Source organism: Balaenoptera physalus (assembly GCF_965194825.1).
Source record: "Balaenoptera physalus genome assembly, chromosome: 3".
NCBI lineage: Eukaryota > Metazoa > Chordata > Mammalia > Artiodactyla > Balaenopteridae > Balaenoptera > Balaenoptera physalus.
In genome coordinates, this window is record NC_138890.1 from 61,934,128 (window position 1) to 61,948,857 (window position 14,730).

Below are 14,730 nucleotides of genomic sequence, written 5' to 3' on the forward strand. Positions count from 1 at the left end.
TTGCTTGGGAAAATGGATTATTCTAATAAAACTTTATTTTTTCAAACACAGCCACAGAGGCAGGACCTCATGTTTAACGTACACAGACTTATGGATTTTTTTAAAATATAAAACAAAGTTTACGAAAAAATTTTTTTCCACTTTTTGTATTTGTAATCCCATTAGCACAGGGACTTTGGCAGCAGGTGGGAGTGAAGGGCAGCTGGAGCTGCCACTGGGCAGTCACCGGGCACAGGAGGAGAGCACCAGCCTGGGAGTGGCTTCACTCACACACGCAGGAATACTCACCTACTGGTCAGCCACACCACACACACAACACAGATGCAGATGTCTACCCAGGGTCAACCACAGCCCAGCAAAGGTGTGCTCCACTCTGGGTAAGCCCAATATGTGAAAATCCAAAGAGTCAAAACAGCTAAAGTAGAGGGAGGTTGCTTGCTTTACAAAAGAAGCAATCACAGGCTGCTTTTAAATGGTCAGCAGTCCAAATGCATTGGAAAACAGCATTTGGTTTACACAGAACTGTTGGAACAGATCTACTGTGTAAAGCAGAATAAACCACTTCTCGAAAAGGCTTGTCCCAGGGCCACAGGTACTTAGATTGGGAAGCAAGATGATAGCTCCAGCTAGTTTAACTTTCCAGATCTTAAAATAATGGAATTCAAATATGTCATCTACAGACCTTCTCCCCTAAGGATGGTGCCCTAGAGCTTTGGGGAACTCAGGGTGGAGGCAGAACTATTGCCCTCACTTCTTCAGCTTTGGGCCTGCAGAGACCCCACTTGCATTACCAGTGGCCTATTGTAAGCTGGCACAGCCCATCTGTAGCAGAGAGCCCAGGGATGAGGATGCCCCAGGAGGAAAAGAAGCTGGCACCAGGGAAATTATGGCCTAAAGAGGAAGAGCCAGGGGAGGGATGAAACCAAGGATGGGCAACTCCTGGGCTCATGGTTTCCTTGGATTCTCCAGAAAGCCTCTCTCTCAAGCCCCTACAGACCTAGTAGCTCACTGGTAACATGTGGCAACTAGCAGGAGAAGTGAAGGAGCCCTGGAAGGGTAGAACCTCTGAGGGCTGGAGGCTGAAAAAGAAACAGCCACCTCCTCTGGAGTGGAGGCGAGGAGGTTAGGGCCTCATTGATGCTCCTATCCAACATGTGGCAGACCCAGAAAATGACAGGTTCAATTCCATGAGGAAGAAAACACACAGACTTTGGTCTTCTTCCCTAACATGAGCAACTGGTTCCTTCAAAACCCGGGAAAAATGCCCTTCTTCCAATAAACAGGAAGGGCAGGTCCAATTTGGTCCTGCAGGGTCTAAGCAAAGCTGGACAAAGCCTCACAAGCTATTGTAGCAGCAGCTTCAGTAGGCATCTCCACTGGAGCCAGCCCTACAGGGCTTCTGCAGTCCTTAAACCCACAACCATGGCCACTGAGACCCATTGCCCAGGCTCAAGTTGTGGGTGTGAAATAAAAAAAGAAATTCAATCCAACAACAAACTCCCAGCTGCTTCTCACAGTCTTTGCTTTACACATCCTCAGCCAATCCCTCGGTGAGCCTCAACCTCCCTGAGGTCTCTAAGGGCCAATTAGAGACAAATATACATTTCCTAGCAGGAGTGGAAGACAAGCAAACTAGTATATGCTGACATCCCCTTCCTCTTTCTCAAGCAGGTCAGAAAAGAGGCTGGGCCTGGATCTTATAACAACAGGTTTCTCTAAAGTTAGTGCTGGGGTGCTTGCTGGGAACTGAACACTACTTCTGCTGCAAGTCAGCCTCAATATAGGGCCTTCCTTCCTTGTTCTTGACCCTCGAAGGGCAGAGAGTAAGGGGGAAAAGGTCCCATCAGTAGGGAGGGAAAGAAAGAGATGGAGCCCTTCAGCCCTGCCTCAGTTGCCCACATATGCCTGCATCTACTTAGAGAGTGAGAGAGGCAGGTTGTATACAGCCTAAGCAATCTGATGAGAAAAAAGGCCAGCTCAGAATCAGTGTGAAGAGCCCTCTCCAGCCAATACTAGATCTATCTAGGGGAGCTGTGGGCCTGAGGGAAAGACCATTAGCTGAGGTCATAGCACTTAAAAGACCCTGCTGTACCCCAAAACAGAAACCTCTGCAGAGCCATTGGTGCTAATGGATTACGAGCCTGGTTCCAGAGCTCCTTAGAACCTTGACTCCTTGAACAAGCCTGCTGTCCCGTAAAAACCCAAGATCCATGGTGCTCTGCTGTTAAGGAGCAACTGCCTTCCTTCCCTAAGGCTACCCAAACACACCTTTCCTCGAGCACTCTCATGCACGCACACACTCTCACACAATTTCTCGGAGGAGACTGAATGAACCCCCCCACCCTGGCCAAATTCTAAGACACAAGTGCCCTTTGAAGCAAAGGGGCTAGTGAAATTCCCCGAGCTGGGGTCAGGAGACCCCTTCCTTCCCTGCCCATTGCTTTCTCGGTGGCAGGGATACTCACACTCAGGGCCGCCATGGTAAGGGCCTGCTCTGGGGCTGTCCCTCCCGCCACCAGCTCCGTTTATCTTGTCCCGGCCAGTCTCTCGGCATGGTCGAGCTTCCTGGAGTGAGAAGATTTCCGGCTGCCCTGAGTCGGAGCCCTCCACTCACCCCCATTCCCAGGCTGGGCCCCCGGCCTTGGGACCTCGACACTTGTTAGTAGCCGTAAGAGAGTCAGTCTGTGTGGCCCCAGGAAGTAGCCTCTCAGTTTTAGTTCTCCTCAATCAGATTCAAGTCCAGGTCCCCAAAGTCCTGCTGGCACAATGTCCGCTTGCTCAGCGCCTGCCGGCCCCACCGCACGGACCCCTCCTCCTCCTCTTCGCTTTCACTCAGCACCTGGGAGGAATCCCCAATGGGGCTGCAGGAAGCAGAGAGGTGTGAGGGGCTACAGGCCATGAACCATGGTGGAGAGATACTGCTGCCTTCCCGGGCTGTTTCTTGGAGACAGAGACCTCCTGAGTATGGTTTCTGTCAAACAAACAAACAAAATTAAGGCAGAGAAAGATGCTAATTTCCCAGAGAACCCTGGCCCAAGTTGGATTTCAAAGTACCCCTCTTAGTTATCCTTGAAGGCAGGAGTCCTATCTGTTAGGGTGAGATCGTGAACTCCCTGATAAAATTTTGAAAATTTAGTGTATGTGCATATTTCTTTGAGGAAAGTGCCCATAGTTTCTATCAGATTCAAGATTAGAAGCATGTTTATAAACTTCATGTGGACAGGAATACTGTCTGCTTGTCTCACTCCTGTGTTGCCAGTGCCTAGTCAGAGCCTGGTACATAGTAGGTATCCAACAATGTTTGCTGACTGGTTGAATGAATGACTCTGTGAATAAGTCCTCAGAAAGTTTTATGACCCAGTGGTCTGGAAGGAAGAATATGAAAAAAGTGGGCAACTGCCTACAACTGCACTCACACTGGGAAGTCAAAAAACATTTGCTGAGCAGATGAATGATGCAGCAGCCTGTTTTGCTTAAGCCCTTACAGACCCACATGAAGCAGTAAAGGGCAAGTGACAAAACCAGCCTTGCATGAGGAGGGGTGGGGCACTGATGATGGGGCTTCTGTGGCTCATGCATTCTCAGAGAGGAGGGAAAGTGCCTCTAGCAGGACAATCTGGGATCTCTGTTGGAAGGTTTAACATGGGTCTCACCCCAAGTTTCTCTGGAACCCCCAGGACTGAGAAATTTCACAGGACATGGGACTTTCAATGGTAAAACCAGAATAATCCTGGGCAAATCGGGACGGTAGATCACTCTTAGCAGAAGCTCAGACAGAAAGGAGCTCCAAGGGAGGCCCTGCCAGGAGGGCCTGGAGCTAGAGGACAACTCACAGGTGAAAATGGAACAGTCCCCCTACTCCCATCCAAACTTCCCTAGTCCTACTGGTCCCACCTGATTCATCTTGTCAAAGTCCAAGGAAGGCCGCAGCCGCCGAGGGTCCTCCTCATGGCGCCGCTTGACCCCAGCTTTGCGGGCATCAAGATCACAAGGCTGTGAGCGGCTTCGGGGAAGATTGCGCAGGCCTCGAGGTCGCCAGGGCAGCTCTGGGGAGGATGCGGGGGAGCTCCGGGCAGAGGGCAAGAAGCGGCTTGCCTGTGGGCCCAGGCTGGGTGACAGGGAGAAGCGACGCTGGGGCGGGCAAGGTGACAAGGACTCAGCATCACTCTCCCAGGAGCCACTTTGGGGGGAGGTGGCAGAGGGACGAGAAGAATCTTGGGCCAGGGCCAGGCTGAAGAAAGGGGGGCTGTAGGGTCTGTGGGGTGGGGCACATTGAGAAGAGGCACTGGGAGCTTGGAGGAACCTGAGGCTGGAGACCCGCTTCGGGGGGCTCTGGTGAGGCACCTGCGGCCCACCCCCTCCACCACTGCCCCGGTGCTTGATGGGAGTCCACAGCTTGGAGGGGGCGGGCCGCCACACCGGCTGCCAGCGAGACAGGTCCACGGGCACTGAGAGTGAGCGGCAGTGCCTCTTAGATGGAGGGGCAGGGGGCACAGGAAGCTTTTCTGGGTCTGGGGGCTCAGGGCTTAGGACTTGGGAGAGGGGCTGCTCCTGTGGGGAATTTCCTGGGCTGGGTGGTCTGAGGTGCAGGCTCAAGCCTGAGGGGTGGTAGCTGAGATTGAGGCTGTCCTGGAACTCAGCACAGGAACAGTGGGGCAGGCCCCTCCAGGAAGCACCTTCTGGAAGGCATTCATAATAAAAATAATATTAATGATAGCTAATATATTTTTAAGAGCTTACTATGTGCCATACAATGTGATGAGCACTTTATGTGAGGTTTCCTGAAAACTTCATGAGTTAGGTACTATTACTACCCCCATTTCACAGATGAGAGAAGTCCAGTAACTTGCCAAAAGTCATGTAGGAATCAAATGACCAAAGCAGGGTTCAAAACCAGATTTGTCTGATGCTAAAGCTGCCTTTTAACCAGCATACTATATTGCCTCCAGCACGAGGAACCACCTGAAACTTAAAATATAGTCTCATATACTGCCTGCTGCTCCCCGTCAAAGGTGGAACGAGTCAAAAGAAGCAAACGTGTGTGTGCCATGCTCATCCCTCACTCTACTCCACCGAGCTCTACTTTGCTCCCGCACCCCCCAGCCCGGAGTTGTGAAAAGTAGGCCTATGCTCTCTGTCCTTAGCCTTTCCCTTTCCTATGTGTCAAAGCACCAAGACAGGAGGTAGGTGATCAAGCAGGTAAGATATCATTTGTATTTCTAGGGAGGGCAAGTAGGGTGGGGAAGGCCTTTAACAATGGAACCTATGCTTGGGAAAAACCCTAAGACTGCTCGTGTTCCTTTGGGTCTGGCCACCCACAAGGAACATACTTATAGGGAAAGATCTTCTAGCCATATTATGGTTAGTTTAAAAAAAACAAAAACTGCCAAATATACAGAATGCAACCTTTTGTGTTAAAAGCGTGGGAATAAAAAATTTACATTTATATTTGCTTCTATCTGTATAAAGAAACTATGGTTGGATAGACAAGAAACTAATAACAGTAATTACTTTTAGGGAGGTGATGGGAGCTGGGTGCATAGGAGAGAGGAGAGGAAGGGGGACTTTTTTCAGTATAACGTTTTTGCTGTTTAAAAATTTTGGAAATGTGAATGTATTGCCTACACAAAAAATTAGACTATAAAAGTTCTTACAAGACTAGAATAAGAGCAAACTAAACAGGTAACTTCCATGCTGGTGTAGTAAAATGGAGACAAGCGCCAATCTCAGAAGGTGATCCTGGCAAGAAAATTGTGGAGGCAGGCTAGCTAGTCCTGGTTACTGAAAACCAATGAAAGAAATGCGTGGATACAGGCATGGGCATACACACAAATATACACATCATGTCTTACCAGACACAAGCTGGAAAGGATTCCCACAGTTGGAGATGTCTACATGATCAGGCAAAGGCTAAGAGACAGAGAATATCCATCATGATTCAGGATCAGGACAGAGTTCCAGGAAGCCCTCTTCAGCTGACCCCTGCAATTCATGGGCTATAGGGATGTTAGGAACTCCTAAGTGTTCTCTTCTTCTTGTCCTCCCAAAGTAAGTAAGTAAAATAATCCACATCTTCCAGTATCTCAAACCCTTTTCCACCCAAATTTTGGTGTCCCTTTTCTAACAGTGAAAAAAATCCCTGCCCCCTTCCTTTTAGGCTGGGTTTTGAGCCTTTAGTGGGCTCTTCCAGTACAAGTACCATGATTCACACAGCACAGGACAAGGGTGAAGTAGTAACAACAAACAGCCTCCGAAAAAAGGGGGAGGGGGTCGTAGAGAAGCAGGAAGACTGGTCTTTTACCAGACTGATGCTGAAGCGAGTGCATTTCAGCTCATCCAGAGTCTGCTTCTGTAGCTGCTCAGTGATCAGGGTTATCATGATTCTCCCCGGAATTTGACTTGCACACTTTGGAGCAAATGATGGATGTCTTCCCTGTTGTTCTTCCAGACCTCACTCGTGAGCCGTCTTCTGCCACTGCAGCACCATTCTAGCACCATTGGGACTTCCCTCTCCAGTCATGCCTTCTGAGTCTGCCAATTACAGAGGGACCAGCCCCAAGTGATATTAGAGATGTACCTAGTCCAGAGATGGAAAATGCATGGCACACATACCACAGCATCCCTATGTCAGGCCTCTGGCAGACATCATTAATTGATCACAGCTCTTTCCTGCTAAGCCTAAACATAGCCTCAGAAACATTCTCAACCTGGCACTCCGGATAACCAGTAAAATGAAATGGAGTTGGTAAGCAAGTTGAAACCTATTTGCCACTCCTAACCTGGTTCATGCTCTGCTCTGCCTACCCAGAATACTAGCACCACTTAGAAAAGAGCTCAAATGAGAGAGATGCCCAAATTGTTATTTCCATCCTGATTAGTCCAATATTTTCTTTATCTTCCAGTCATAAGCAAAGAGAGGTACCCTTTTCCTAAACTACAGAAAGAGTAATAGGGAACAGAGCGGTACAGTGGTTGTAGGAATGACTTTCTGCTTCAAACCAATCAGAATAAACAAGGTATTATGTTCTCCTTTAGCCTGAATAGCTGATATTATATTATTGTTCTCCAACAGATACTGTACATATTCTCTTATAAGAGGATAAGGAAATGCTACCGGGGTAATTCCATTTACATTTCAACTCTATAGAGTTTAACAACAACAACTCTGACTTCATTTGACTAAGTTTTTAGCCTGATTTGACTCAAAGACCATGAATACAATTAATCAAGACTCTTTCTCATGGTCAATTATAGTAGAAGCAAACTAATTCTATCAGAGGACAGGCTTCAAGCCCACAAAACTGCCTGAGCGGCCTCGCTCAAGGGAGGAGGGGAAGTTAACCTAACATTTCCATACTGTTCTGCCTATTCCCAGAAATGACCAGCAGGCAGACAGCACACCAGACAGTGGAAGTAGCACTTGCTAGCAGAGAGAACAAACTATCAAGGAATCAAATCTGGATCCGATTTGGTGTGATGGTCTTGGCAAATCATCAAACTTTTCTTTGCCTCAGTTTACGCTTACGAAAAATGGGCAGAATAATCTTAATATGTCACTGGGGGCTTCCCTGGTGGCGCAGTGGTTAAGAATCTACCTGCAGGGGACACGGGTTCGAGCCCTGGTCTGGGAAGATCCCACATGCCGCGGAGCAACTAAGCCCGTGCACCACAACTACTGAGCCTGCGCTCTAGAGCCCATGAGCCACAACTACTGAAGCCCGCGCACCTAGAGCCAGGGCTCCGCAACAAGAGAAGCCACCGCAATGAGAAGCCTGCGCACCGCAACGAAGAGTAGCCCTCACTTGCCGCAACTAGAGAAAAGCCCGTGCACAGCAACAAAGACCCAACACAGCCAAAAATAAATAATAAATAAATAAATTTATTAAAAAAATATATGTCACTGGGACAATATAACACAAATATCAAAATGTAAAAAGTATACCACATGACCTGTACAAATCAGGAGTTCACAAACACTGCCATTTCTCACCCCTCCCATTTGTTGCTCTACAAAGCCTCAGAATGCCACAAGTGATAATATTAGGATGAAGAAGGCAATTGCGTTGATCTATTTGGCTGGATATCAACCTCCCTCACCTGCATACCAAGAGAAGCCCAAAAGGCTTGACCTTAAGGGCAGATAACTTTCTACCTTGGCAAAAAAAAAAAAAAAAAAAAAGAGGGAATCCTCTCTACCCAATTCCCACCTCAGAGGGAGGCAGACCACAAGGAAAAGCAAAGAAATACACCTCGGCGTACTTAGAGTTTAGGGAAAAACGCTGTAGAAGTCAATCATCACTATAGTTAAATAACATTTTCATGCATAATCATCATTACCACCTTGAACAAAGTTCCAGCTTCCTGAGTGCTCCCTTCAGCTGCTTCCCCTGTTCTTGTAGAAGAAGCTAAAGCTTATATCACTTCTGCTCTTGGTTTCTTAACTCTGCCCTCAAAGATCAACCAGAGAGAGAACTTAACTGCAGGCTTTTACCCCCAGAGACCCCAGGCCTCAGGCTGACCAGCCATGAGGAGCAGGGAGTGAAGCAAACTCTTTCAAGCTTTTCATGAGGCATCTGGCCAAACAGCAAACTTCCAGCCCTCTCTGGGATCAAGTGAAGAGAGTGATTTTGTGTTTTTCTGCATTTTAATTGTTGGGATGTGGCCACACACGGCGGTAATTGGAACAATGCAGCTACCACCACGCAACTGATACTCTCAGTCTGAGTTTCCTAAAACAGGCCAGGCTGAGAGGGGGAACAGAACGGAAGCCATAAGGAATCAAACCAGGACACAAAAGAAGGCAAACCAGCTCCGCGAGGGGCCTCCTCTTTCTCAAGCAGGCAGAGGAAAAAGTATAAGAAGCCCTCTCTTGCCGCCTTCCTTCCCCTTCCATTTTGTGTATCTGAGGGGCAGAGAGCCCAACGTTCACTAAGCAAGTTAAAACTTCTCAGCTTAACAACTGGCACGGGGGCTCAGCCCTACACAGAGCAGCAGGCCGCTAGGCCCTCCCCCAAACCCCACCAGGCCCAACTCTCAATCCAGGCTTTCTCTCCACCATCAGCACCACCCCCCCCCGCAAATAAAGGCTGGACCCCCACCCCACTGGGTGGCAGTAACCCCTGACATTACGGTTTCAGGGATGCTGAGGTTGTGCTGAAACCTCGATAACCTAGGATCAAGTCAGGCCAAGGGAGAGGAGAGTCACAAACCCCTGGGGACCTTCCCCCCAGGTCGCAGTCCCACAGTTCTGGGGGAGACTGAAGGAAAACATGAGGGAGGCATGGAGGTACATGAACAGGTATGTGGGGACCTAACTGCTCTTCCTCCATATGGCACTGAGGGGATAGGGGTGACAAGTGGGGAGCACCCCTCCCCCCACCCCAATGAAGAAGCAAAAAGCTAGCCCTCTCCCCCCCTCCAATCTTCAACCTCTCCCTTGGTTGCCCTGCCTGTCCCCGCGGGGTGGGGCATGGGGCGTCCGCTGGCCCCTGGGGGGCGGGGGGCGCCGGGGCACGCTTGGGGGGGGCTGTCGCTCGTCTCTTCTCAATCAGCTTCCATCATCTGGCCGCGGGAAGCGAACTCAGGACGCAGGGTATGGAGAGGGTCTGGGACTTAGCGCTCCGCCACCCCCTCCCCCACCAGGTCCCGTGCTCTCCCCGCGGAGGCGGCCAGCGAGGCCGTGCCTCGAGGGTGGACGGGCTGGGGGAGGGGAAAGAGGGAAGGAGGGAGGGACGGTCTAGGTGCCCGCCCCGAGGCCCCAGCGCCACCTGCCCTCCGCCACCTACCGCGGCTCCTCCAGCTCCCAGGGCCGCGGCCGGAGCAGCTCTGAGCGCTCGGTTCGCCCCACGGTGCCCTTAAAAGGCGCCGGCCCGAACCAACGGGCCACTGAGGAGAGTGGAGAGATCGCTCCGGTTCGCAGAACGCCCCTGAACCGTCCGCGGAGGCTCGAGACCCGCGTCGTTTCTCTCGCAAAGTCTTTCTTGGAGAGCGCAGTCGGGAAGACGCCCGGCTCTTTGATTTAGCGATGAGGGTGGTTTCCTCCCTAGCGAGTCACCCCCTGCAAAATATTGCAGAAGGTGGACTGGCCCAGTTGGAGGCAAATCTCAAAACCCCCGGGGGAGGCCGTGTCCGTCGAAGGTAAACAAAGCCATCGCCCCTGCCCTCTGTTACTACATCGGCCCCTGTACAGCCCCCAACTCGGTTCCGGCGCGTAATAGAATTAGCCAGGGTTCCTCTCACCTGCTCTCTTATCCTCTAAGGCCGCCACTCTGAAGGAATCCCCCTTCCCCCAGCAGAGGACCCGTCCGCGGCGTGAAGGTTTCTGGGAAGTGTAGTCCAAGCGCCGATTAGGGCCTGCTCTGAGTCCCGGGAGCCCCTCTTCCAGCTGCCGGATGGGCTCGAACGTTATAAACCCAGGATTTACAAAGGTTGCGGGGCCGTTCCCACTTGGTTCTGTAATTAGCCGTCACCCAAAACACCGTAAATTTGACGAGGGCCCAGGGCGGTTCACTCCTTCTCCTCCCTCTACGCCCCCCCACCCCAGCAGGATGAGGTAATGGGATTGTGATTATGACATCATAGGCGGTTCAGTTGCTTGCGTGGGGGAGGGGGGAGTTCGGTGGTTACAGCTGGACCACTTTCCTTAAGACAGAAAGGGAGGGAGGAAACAAGCAGCTGGGGAAAAGATGTTGATGGCGCTATACTTCCTCTTCAGGAAGAGGAAACCACCTTTTATTAAATCTCCACCACTACCACCACCTCCCACCTCAGCCAAAGTTTAAGTCCTTTTTGAAGAGACTGAATGTAGCAGTTAGCAGGTGAAGAGGTTGTGGAACAGCTAGGTGGTTTCTGGCTTTTATGTAAATTTGAGTCTCAGCCAGCAAAGAAGGTTTAGAGAGGGTAAAATATGGGAAAAGGAGAGGTTTTAAACAATGCCTTCGTGTTATCTCTCTGTAGGACAGAGTTTTAGATCTTTTTTAATCGATTGTTAAGTAGAAGTAGTGCAAGTAATCTTCACTATTACATTCAGCAACGAGTCCCCGAAAGACATGTTTTCCCTAAATATTTTGTGTCCCACTCAAGTCTGGGACAGTTAAGTAATTGTGATCAGCTAGAAAGTAGAGCCAGTGGTGGGGATCTTCCTCACAGAGCCAGGGAAGGGAGGAGGCAGGAGCCACCAAACTTGCAAACTGGAAAAGAAGAGTAGAGGGAAAGTGAGGTAGTATCAAGAAAATGGCGGGGGATGGGAGATACACTGCACATTTGTTTGCCCTGCACATTTCCCCTTGGCAAAAGAAGGGACAGGGGCCATGAAGTGTAGGAGACATGGTTTCCAATAATTGCTGCTATGGAGCACTTATGTGCCAGGCACCGTGCTGCATACTTTAAATATGTATTCTCATTTTTGTTTACAATCATCAAATGAGACAAAATCTCCTTATTTGATGGATTAAACAGCAGGAGAGGTTAAGTGACTGCCCGTGTGGTGGACAAAAGCAGTATTAAAAAGCAATCTGACTCACAACATTGTTAACCAACTATACTCCAATATAAAATAAAAAGTTAAAAAAAAAAGCAGTCTGAGGCTCTAAAGCCCTTGGTCTTCACCACTTGGTGATCCCCCTTTTTATTTAATAACAAAATACCATGCTTACTAAAGTTAAGTGATCGAGAATAAGAAGTTAAGTTAGCATTGGCGCATTTGGAAAACACTGAAAGAAACTGAGACACTTAAAACAACCAAACCCTGCAACTCAGGTTTCATGTCTCCTTTCAAAGGAAGATGACACCCATTTCATCACATATAAAACAGCGCCCCCAGTGCAGCCCAACCTGTCCCGCATTACTAACTATAACTAGATTTCCTTATGCCACTTTTGGTTCAAGGTTTTTTACTCACGTCCTGCAATTTTTTCCTTCTGTCCCATTTTCCTTCTTTTGTTCTTGGGCTACTACCTTGAACCCCATCATAATGGTGACCTCCTGGGCCAGATCCCATCTCTGACCCTGCTCCAGTGGGTTTTAGCAGAGGATACTACCTGGGCTCCCTTCTGTTCTCCATCCAGATTCTCTGAGGGTTCCAGGGTCTGGAGCCAGTCATCCAAAGGGGAGGAATCCATTGGCTCTAAGAGACTGTCCATTCCCCACCTAGGAAGGCAGCAGAGTCAGAGGAATGTGCGGCTCATTCAGACTCTCCCTTTCAGCCAGTGAAAGCTAAACCTCTGCAAAGTGGGGAGAGGTAGGGCTTAGGCCACCACTCAGGGAAGGAACAAGGAATAGTAGTGCACACACCCCTCAGCCTGCAGAGGCTGGCTGGGGGGGTCCCAGGAATGTAGGGCTCTTCTCCACTGCCTGATCTGGGCATCCCAGGAGCGACGGCTGTACCTCCTGTTCTTGTTTGGTGTTTGAGGGTGAAGTCCTGGCTGTCGCTGTGCCCTGGCAACAACATACATGTCAGACCGAGGTCAAGGTGAAGGGGCACAGCTCACTGCTTATCATGATGAATTAGGAGACTCATTAGGGATTCTCTGATAATGAAGTAAGATCAATGCCCGCAATCCAAAGAAAATCTTTAAATTAGATTAAACATCAAACTTCCCAATTCCCTAATATTCTTTCTTCTGGGAAGGGTAAATTAGATATTCCAACTCCCTCAGAAGTCAAGATAGATATAAAAGAAAATATTTGACATCTCTTTAAAATACATTCTACCTTTTCATACATTAATTTGTATGTATGCGTGTAAGCTTACATGTAATTAGGCAAGTATGTTGTAATTAGCCAAGTCAGATGGAGGCATGAGGTGAAAATGGATGGAAGAAAAAAAAATTTCATTAGCAAACATGGATAGAGCTTTAAAAAGTCTTATGGCCCATGTATAACTTGTTCCATTTTAAAAAACACTTGGTAACTTATCTGGGGGGCTAGACTGCAGGATAATTTATTTTAGTAATGCTACAACTTTGTGGGAGCATTCAGATTCTAGTATCTTTCCATCATCTTACATGAACAAAAGCCACGTGGTTGACACTCTTGTTGTGACTACCCACAGCTGCACTCACTTGGGGACCTGCTGCAGAAAGCACTGGTAACCAGGTGTGCGCTTGCCATAATCTATCTGCTTTTGCCGCCGCTGTAGGACAACTGCATCTGTCTCTACCTCCCACCTGTGAGGAAGTAGACAGTGGTCCCATGAAGTGTGATGATGGTCATCAAAGCGGAAACCAACTCTTCCCACATTCCCTTAATCCCCAGCCTGATTGTCAAACTCACCTGGCATGGCAGGGCTCTGTACTGACTCCCACACTCACCATCTCTATCCTAGAGGATAAAGACTCTTCACGCACCTCCTTTCTGGGGAAGCAGATTCTACAGATGAAAAGGGTATTAGGATAAAACCCAGCTACTCTCAGCCACTACCACTACCAAGATCCTGACACCAGATAAAGGTTGTATTTCTCACTTACTGTCTCTCAAAGATAAAGGCTGCATTTCTAATTCATTTCTCAAAGTGTGGTCTGCAAGCCATCTGCCTGGGTAGCACCTGGGGGCCTTGATAATTCCTGGGCCCTACTCTAGACCTACTGAATTATCACTTTGGGAACATGTATTTTAAAGAGCTTCCAAGGTTATTTTAAACATTTTAATGGAAAATTTCAAATATATAAAGCGAATAGCATAATCCCCTGCAACTCAAAGTATGGTCCCAGTACCAGCTGCATTAGCATCAGCTGGGAGCTTGTTAGACGTTCAGAATCTTGGGTTCTTACCCAGATCTACTGAATCAGAATATGTATTTTAACAAGATCCGTAGGTGATTAGTATGCAGATAAAACTTTGAGAGCACTGATATCATGTACCCCCCTAGCTACCCATCACTCAATACTCACGGCCAATCTTGTTTCACCTATACTCACCACCACTCCCACAGGATTATTTAAAAGCAAATCCCCAACATTAAGAATAAATTCTTAGTATCACCTAGTCAATGTTCAAATTTCCATAAACAAACAAAGTTTGGGATCCTTTGGACTGTGATAAAGATTACGCCAAGAGATGATTCAACTCTCCTACTTTCCTTGAAAAGGAATTTCCTTTACCGCATATAACCTAGCGTCTCAGATGCTGCGCGCTTAAAAGGAACACCGACCCAGGAAAGCTCTTGGAAGGGGCCAGTGCTACTCATCATAAATACACGCACCTGTCTCGCCGCAACATCTGCCACACGGGCGGCAAATGTTCCATCTACAGGGGAAGGCTAGCAAAACTAAGAGGGAAAGGTCCACGTAACGATACGAGAAAGAAGCAAGGGAAAAAAACAAAAACAAAAAACGTTTAAAGCACCCTCCCACCTAAATTAATTTCTCCAGGTATTATCCTAGGGAGTGGTGGACGCTAGCAAGGTGCAGTTTAAATGTCTCGGGGTTGGAGGGGCTGAAGGAAAGGAGAGCTCACAAAGGGTGTGGTGATAGGCCAGAGGGAGAGCCAATGAGGCGCCAAACTCCCTGTGGGGCGGGGCTTAACTCGGGCCTTGCAGAAACCTGGTGGGCCAATCGGCAGCCCGCTGGGCTGCGGGGTGGAGCAAATCTCGCTCCTTCCGGAACAGTTCACGCCCCCGGGTGATGTACGAGGCAAACGATTGGCCGAGGAGTGGGGGGGCGGGGGATGGTCTAGGCGGGTGCGCGGAGATTGGCTGGCGCAGCTTAGAGGAGAGCGGGATAGGTTATTGGG

At 48.9% G+C, this 14,730-nt stretch overlaps 2 protein-coding genes across 3 annotated transcripts; both read right to left on the reverse strand.

Annotated features, from left to right (window-relative positions):
- FAM53C (family with sequence similarity 53 member C) lies at window positions 1-9,910 on the reverse strand. Its single transcript, XM_082454656.1, has 5 exons — window positions 9,786-9,910; window positions 6,302-6,531; window positions 5,853-5,910; window positions 3,895-4,679; window positions 1-2,971 (listed from the first exon to the last, which is right to left on the reverse strand). Exons 2-5 carry the CDS (start codon window positions 6,377-6,379, stop codon window positions 2,714-2,716), a joined length of 1,179 nt encoding a protein of 392 aa, XP_082310782.1. The 5' UTR covers window positions 6,380-6,531; window positions 9,786-9,910; the 3' UTR covers window positions 1-2,713.
- A 39-nt stretch (window positions 9,911-9,949) lies between these two features.
- Window positions 9,950-14,327, reverse strand: LOC309657358 (oocyte-specific histone RNA stem-loop-binding protein 2-like). 2 transcript variants are annotated; one of them, XM_082454688.1, is made up of 7 exons: window positions 14,201-14,327; window positions 13,273-13,368; window positions 13,062-13,166; window positions 12,385-12,435; window positions 12,039-12,147; window positions 10,240-11,189; window positions 9,950-10,057 (listed from the first exon to the last, which is right to left on the reverse strand). In XM_082454688.1, exons 1-6 carry the CDS (start codon window positions 14,242-14,244, stop codon window positions 11,058-11,060), a joined length of 537 nt encoding a protein of 178 aa, XP_082310814.1. In that variant the 5' UTR covers window positions 14,245-14,327; the 3' UTR covers window positions 9,950-10,057; window positions 10,240-11,057. The 2 variants fall into 2 exon arrangements, with proteins under 2 accessions (XP_082310814.1, XP_082310813.1); XM_082454687.1 differs by having other exon boundaries at window positions 12,292-12,435.
- Window positions 14,328-14,730: the final 403 nt, after the last annotated feature.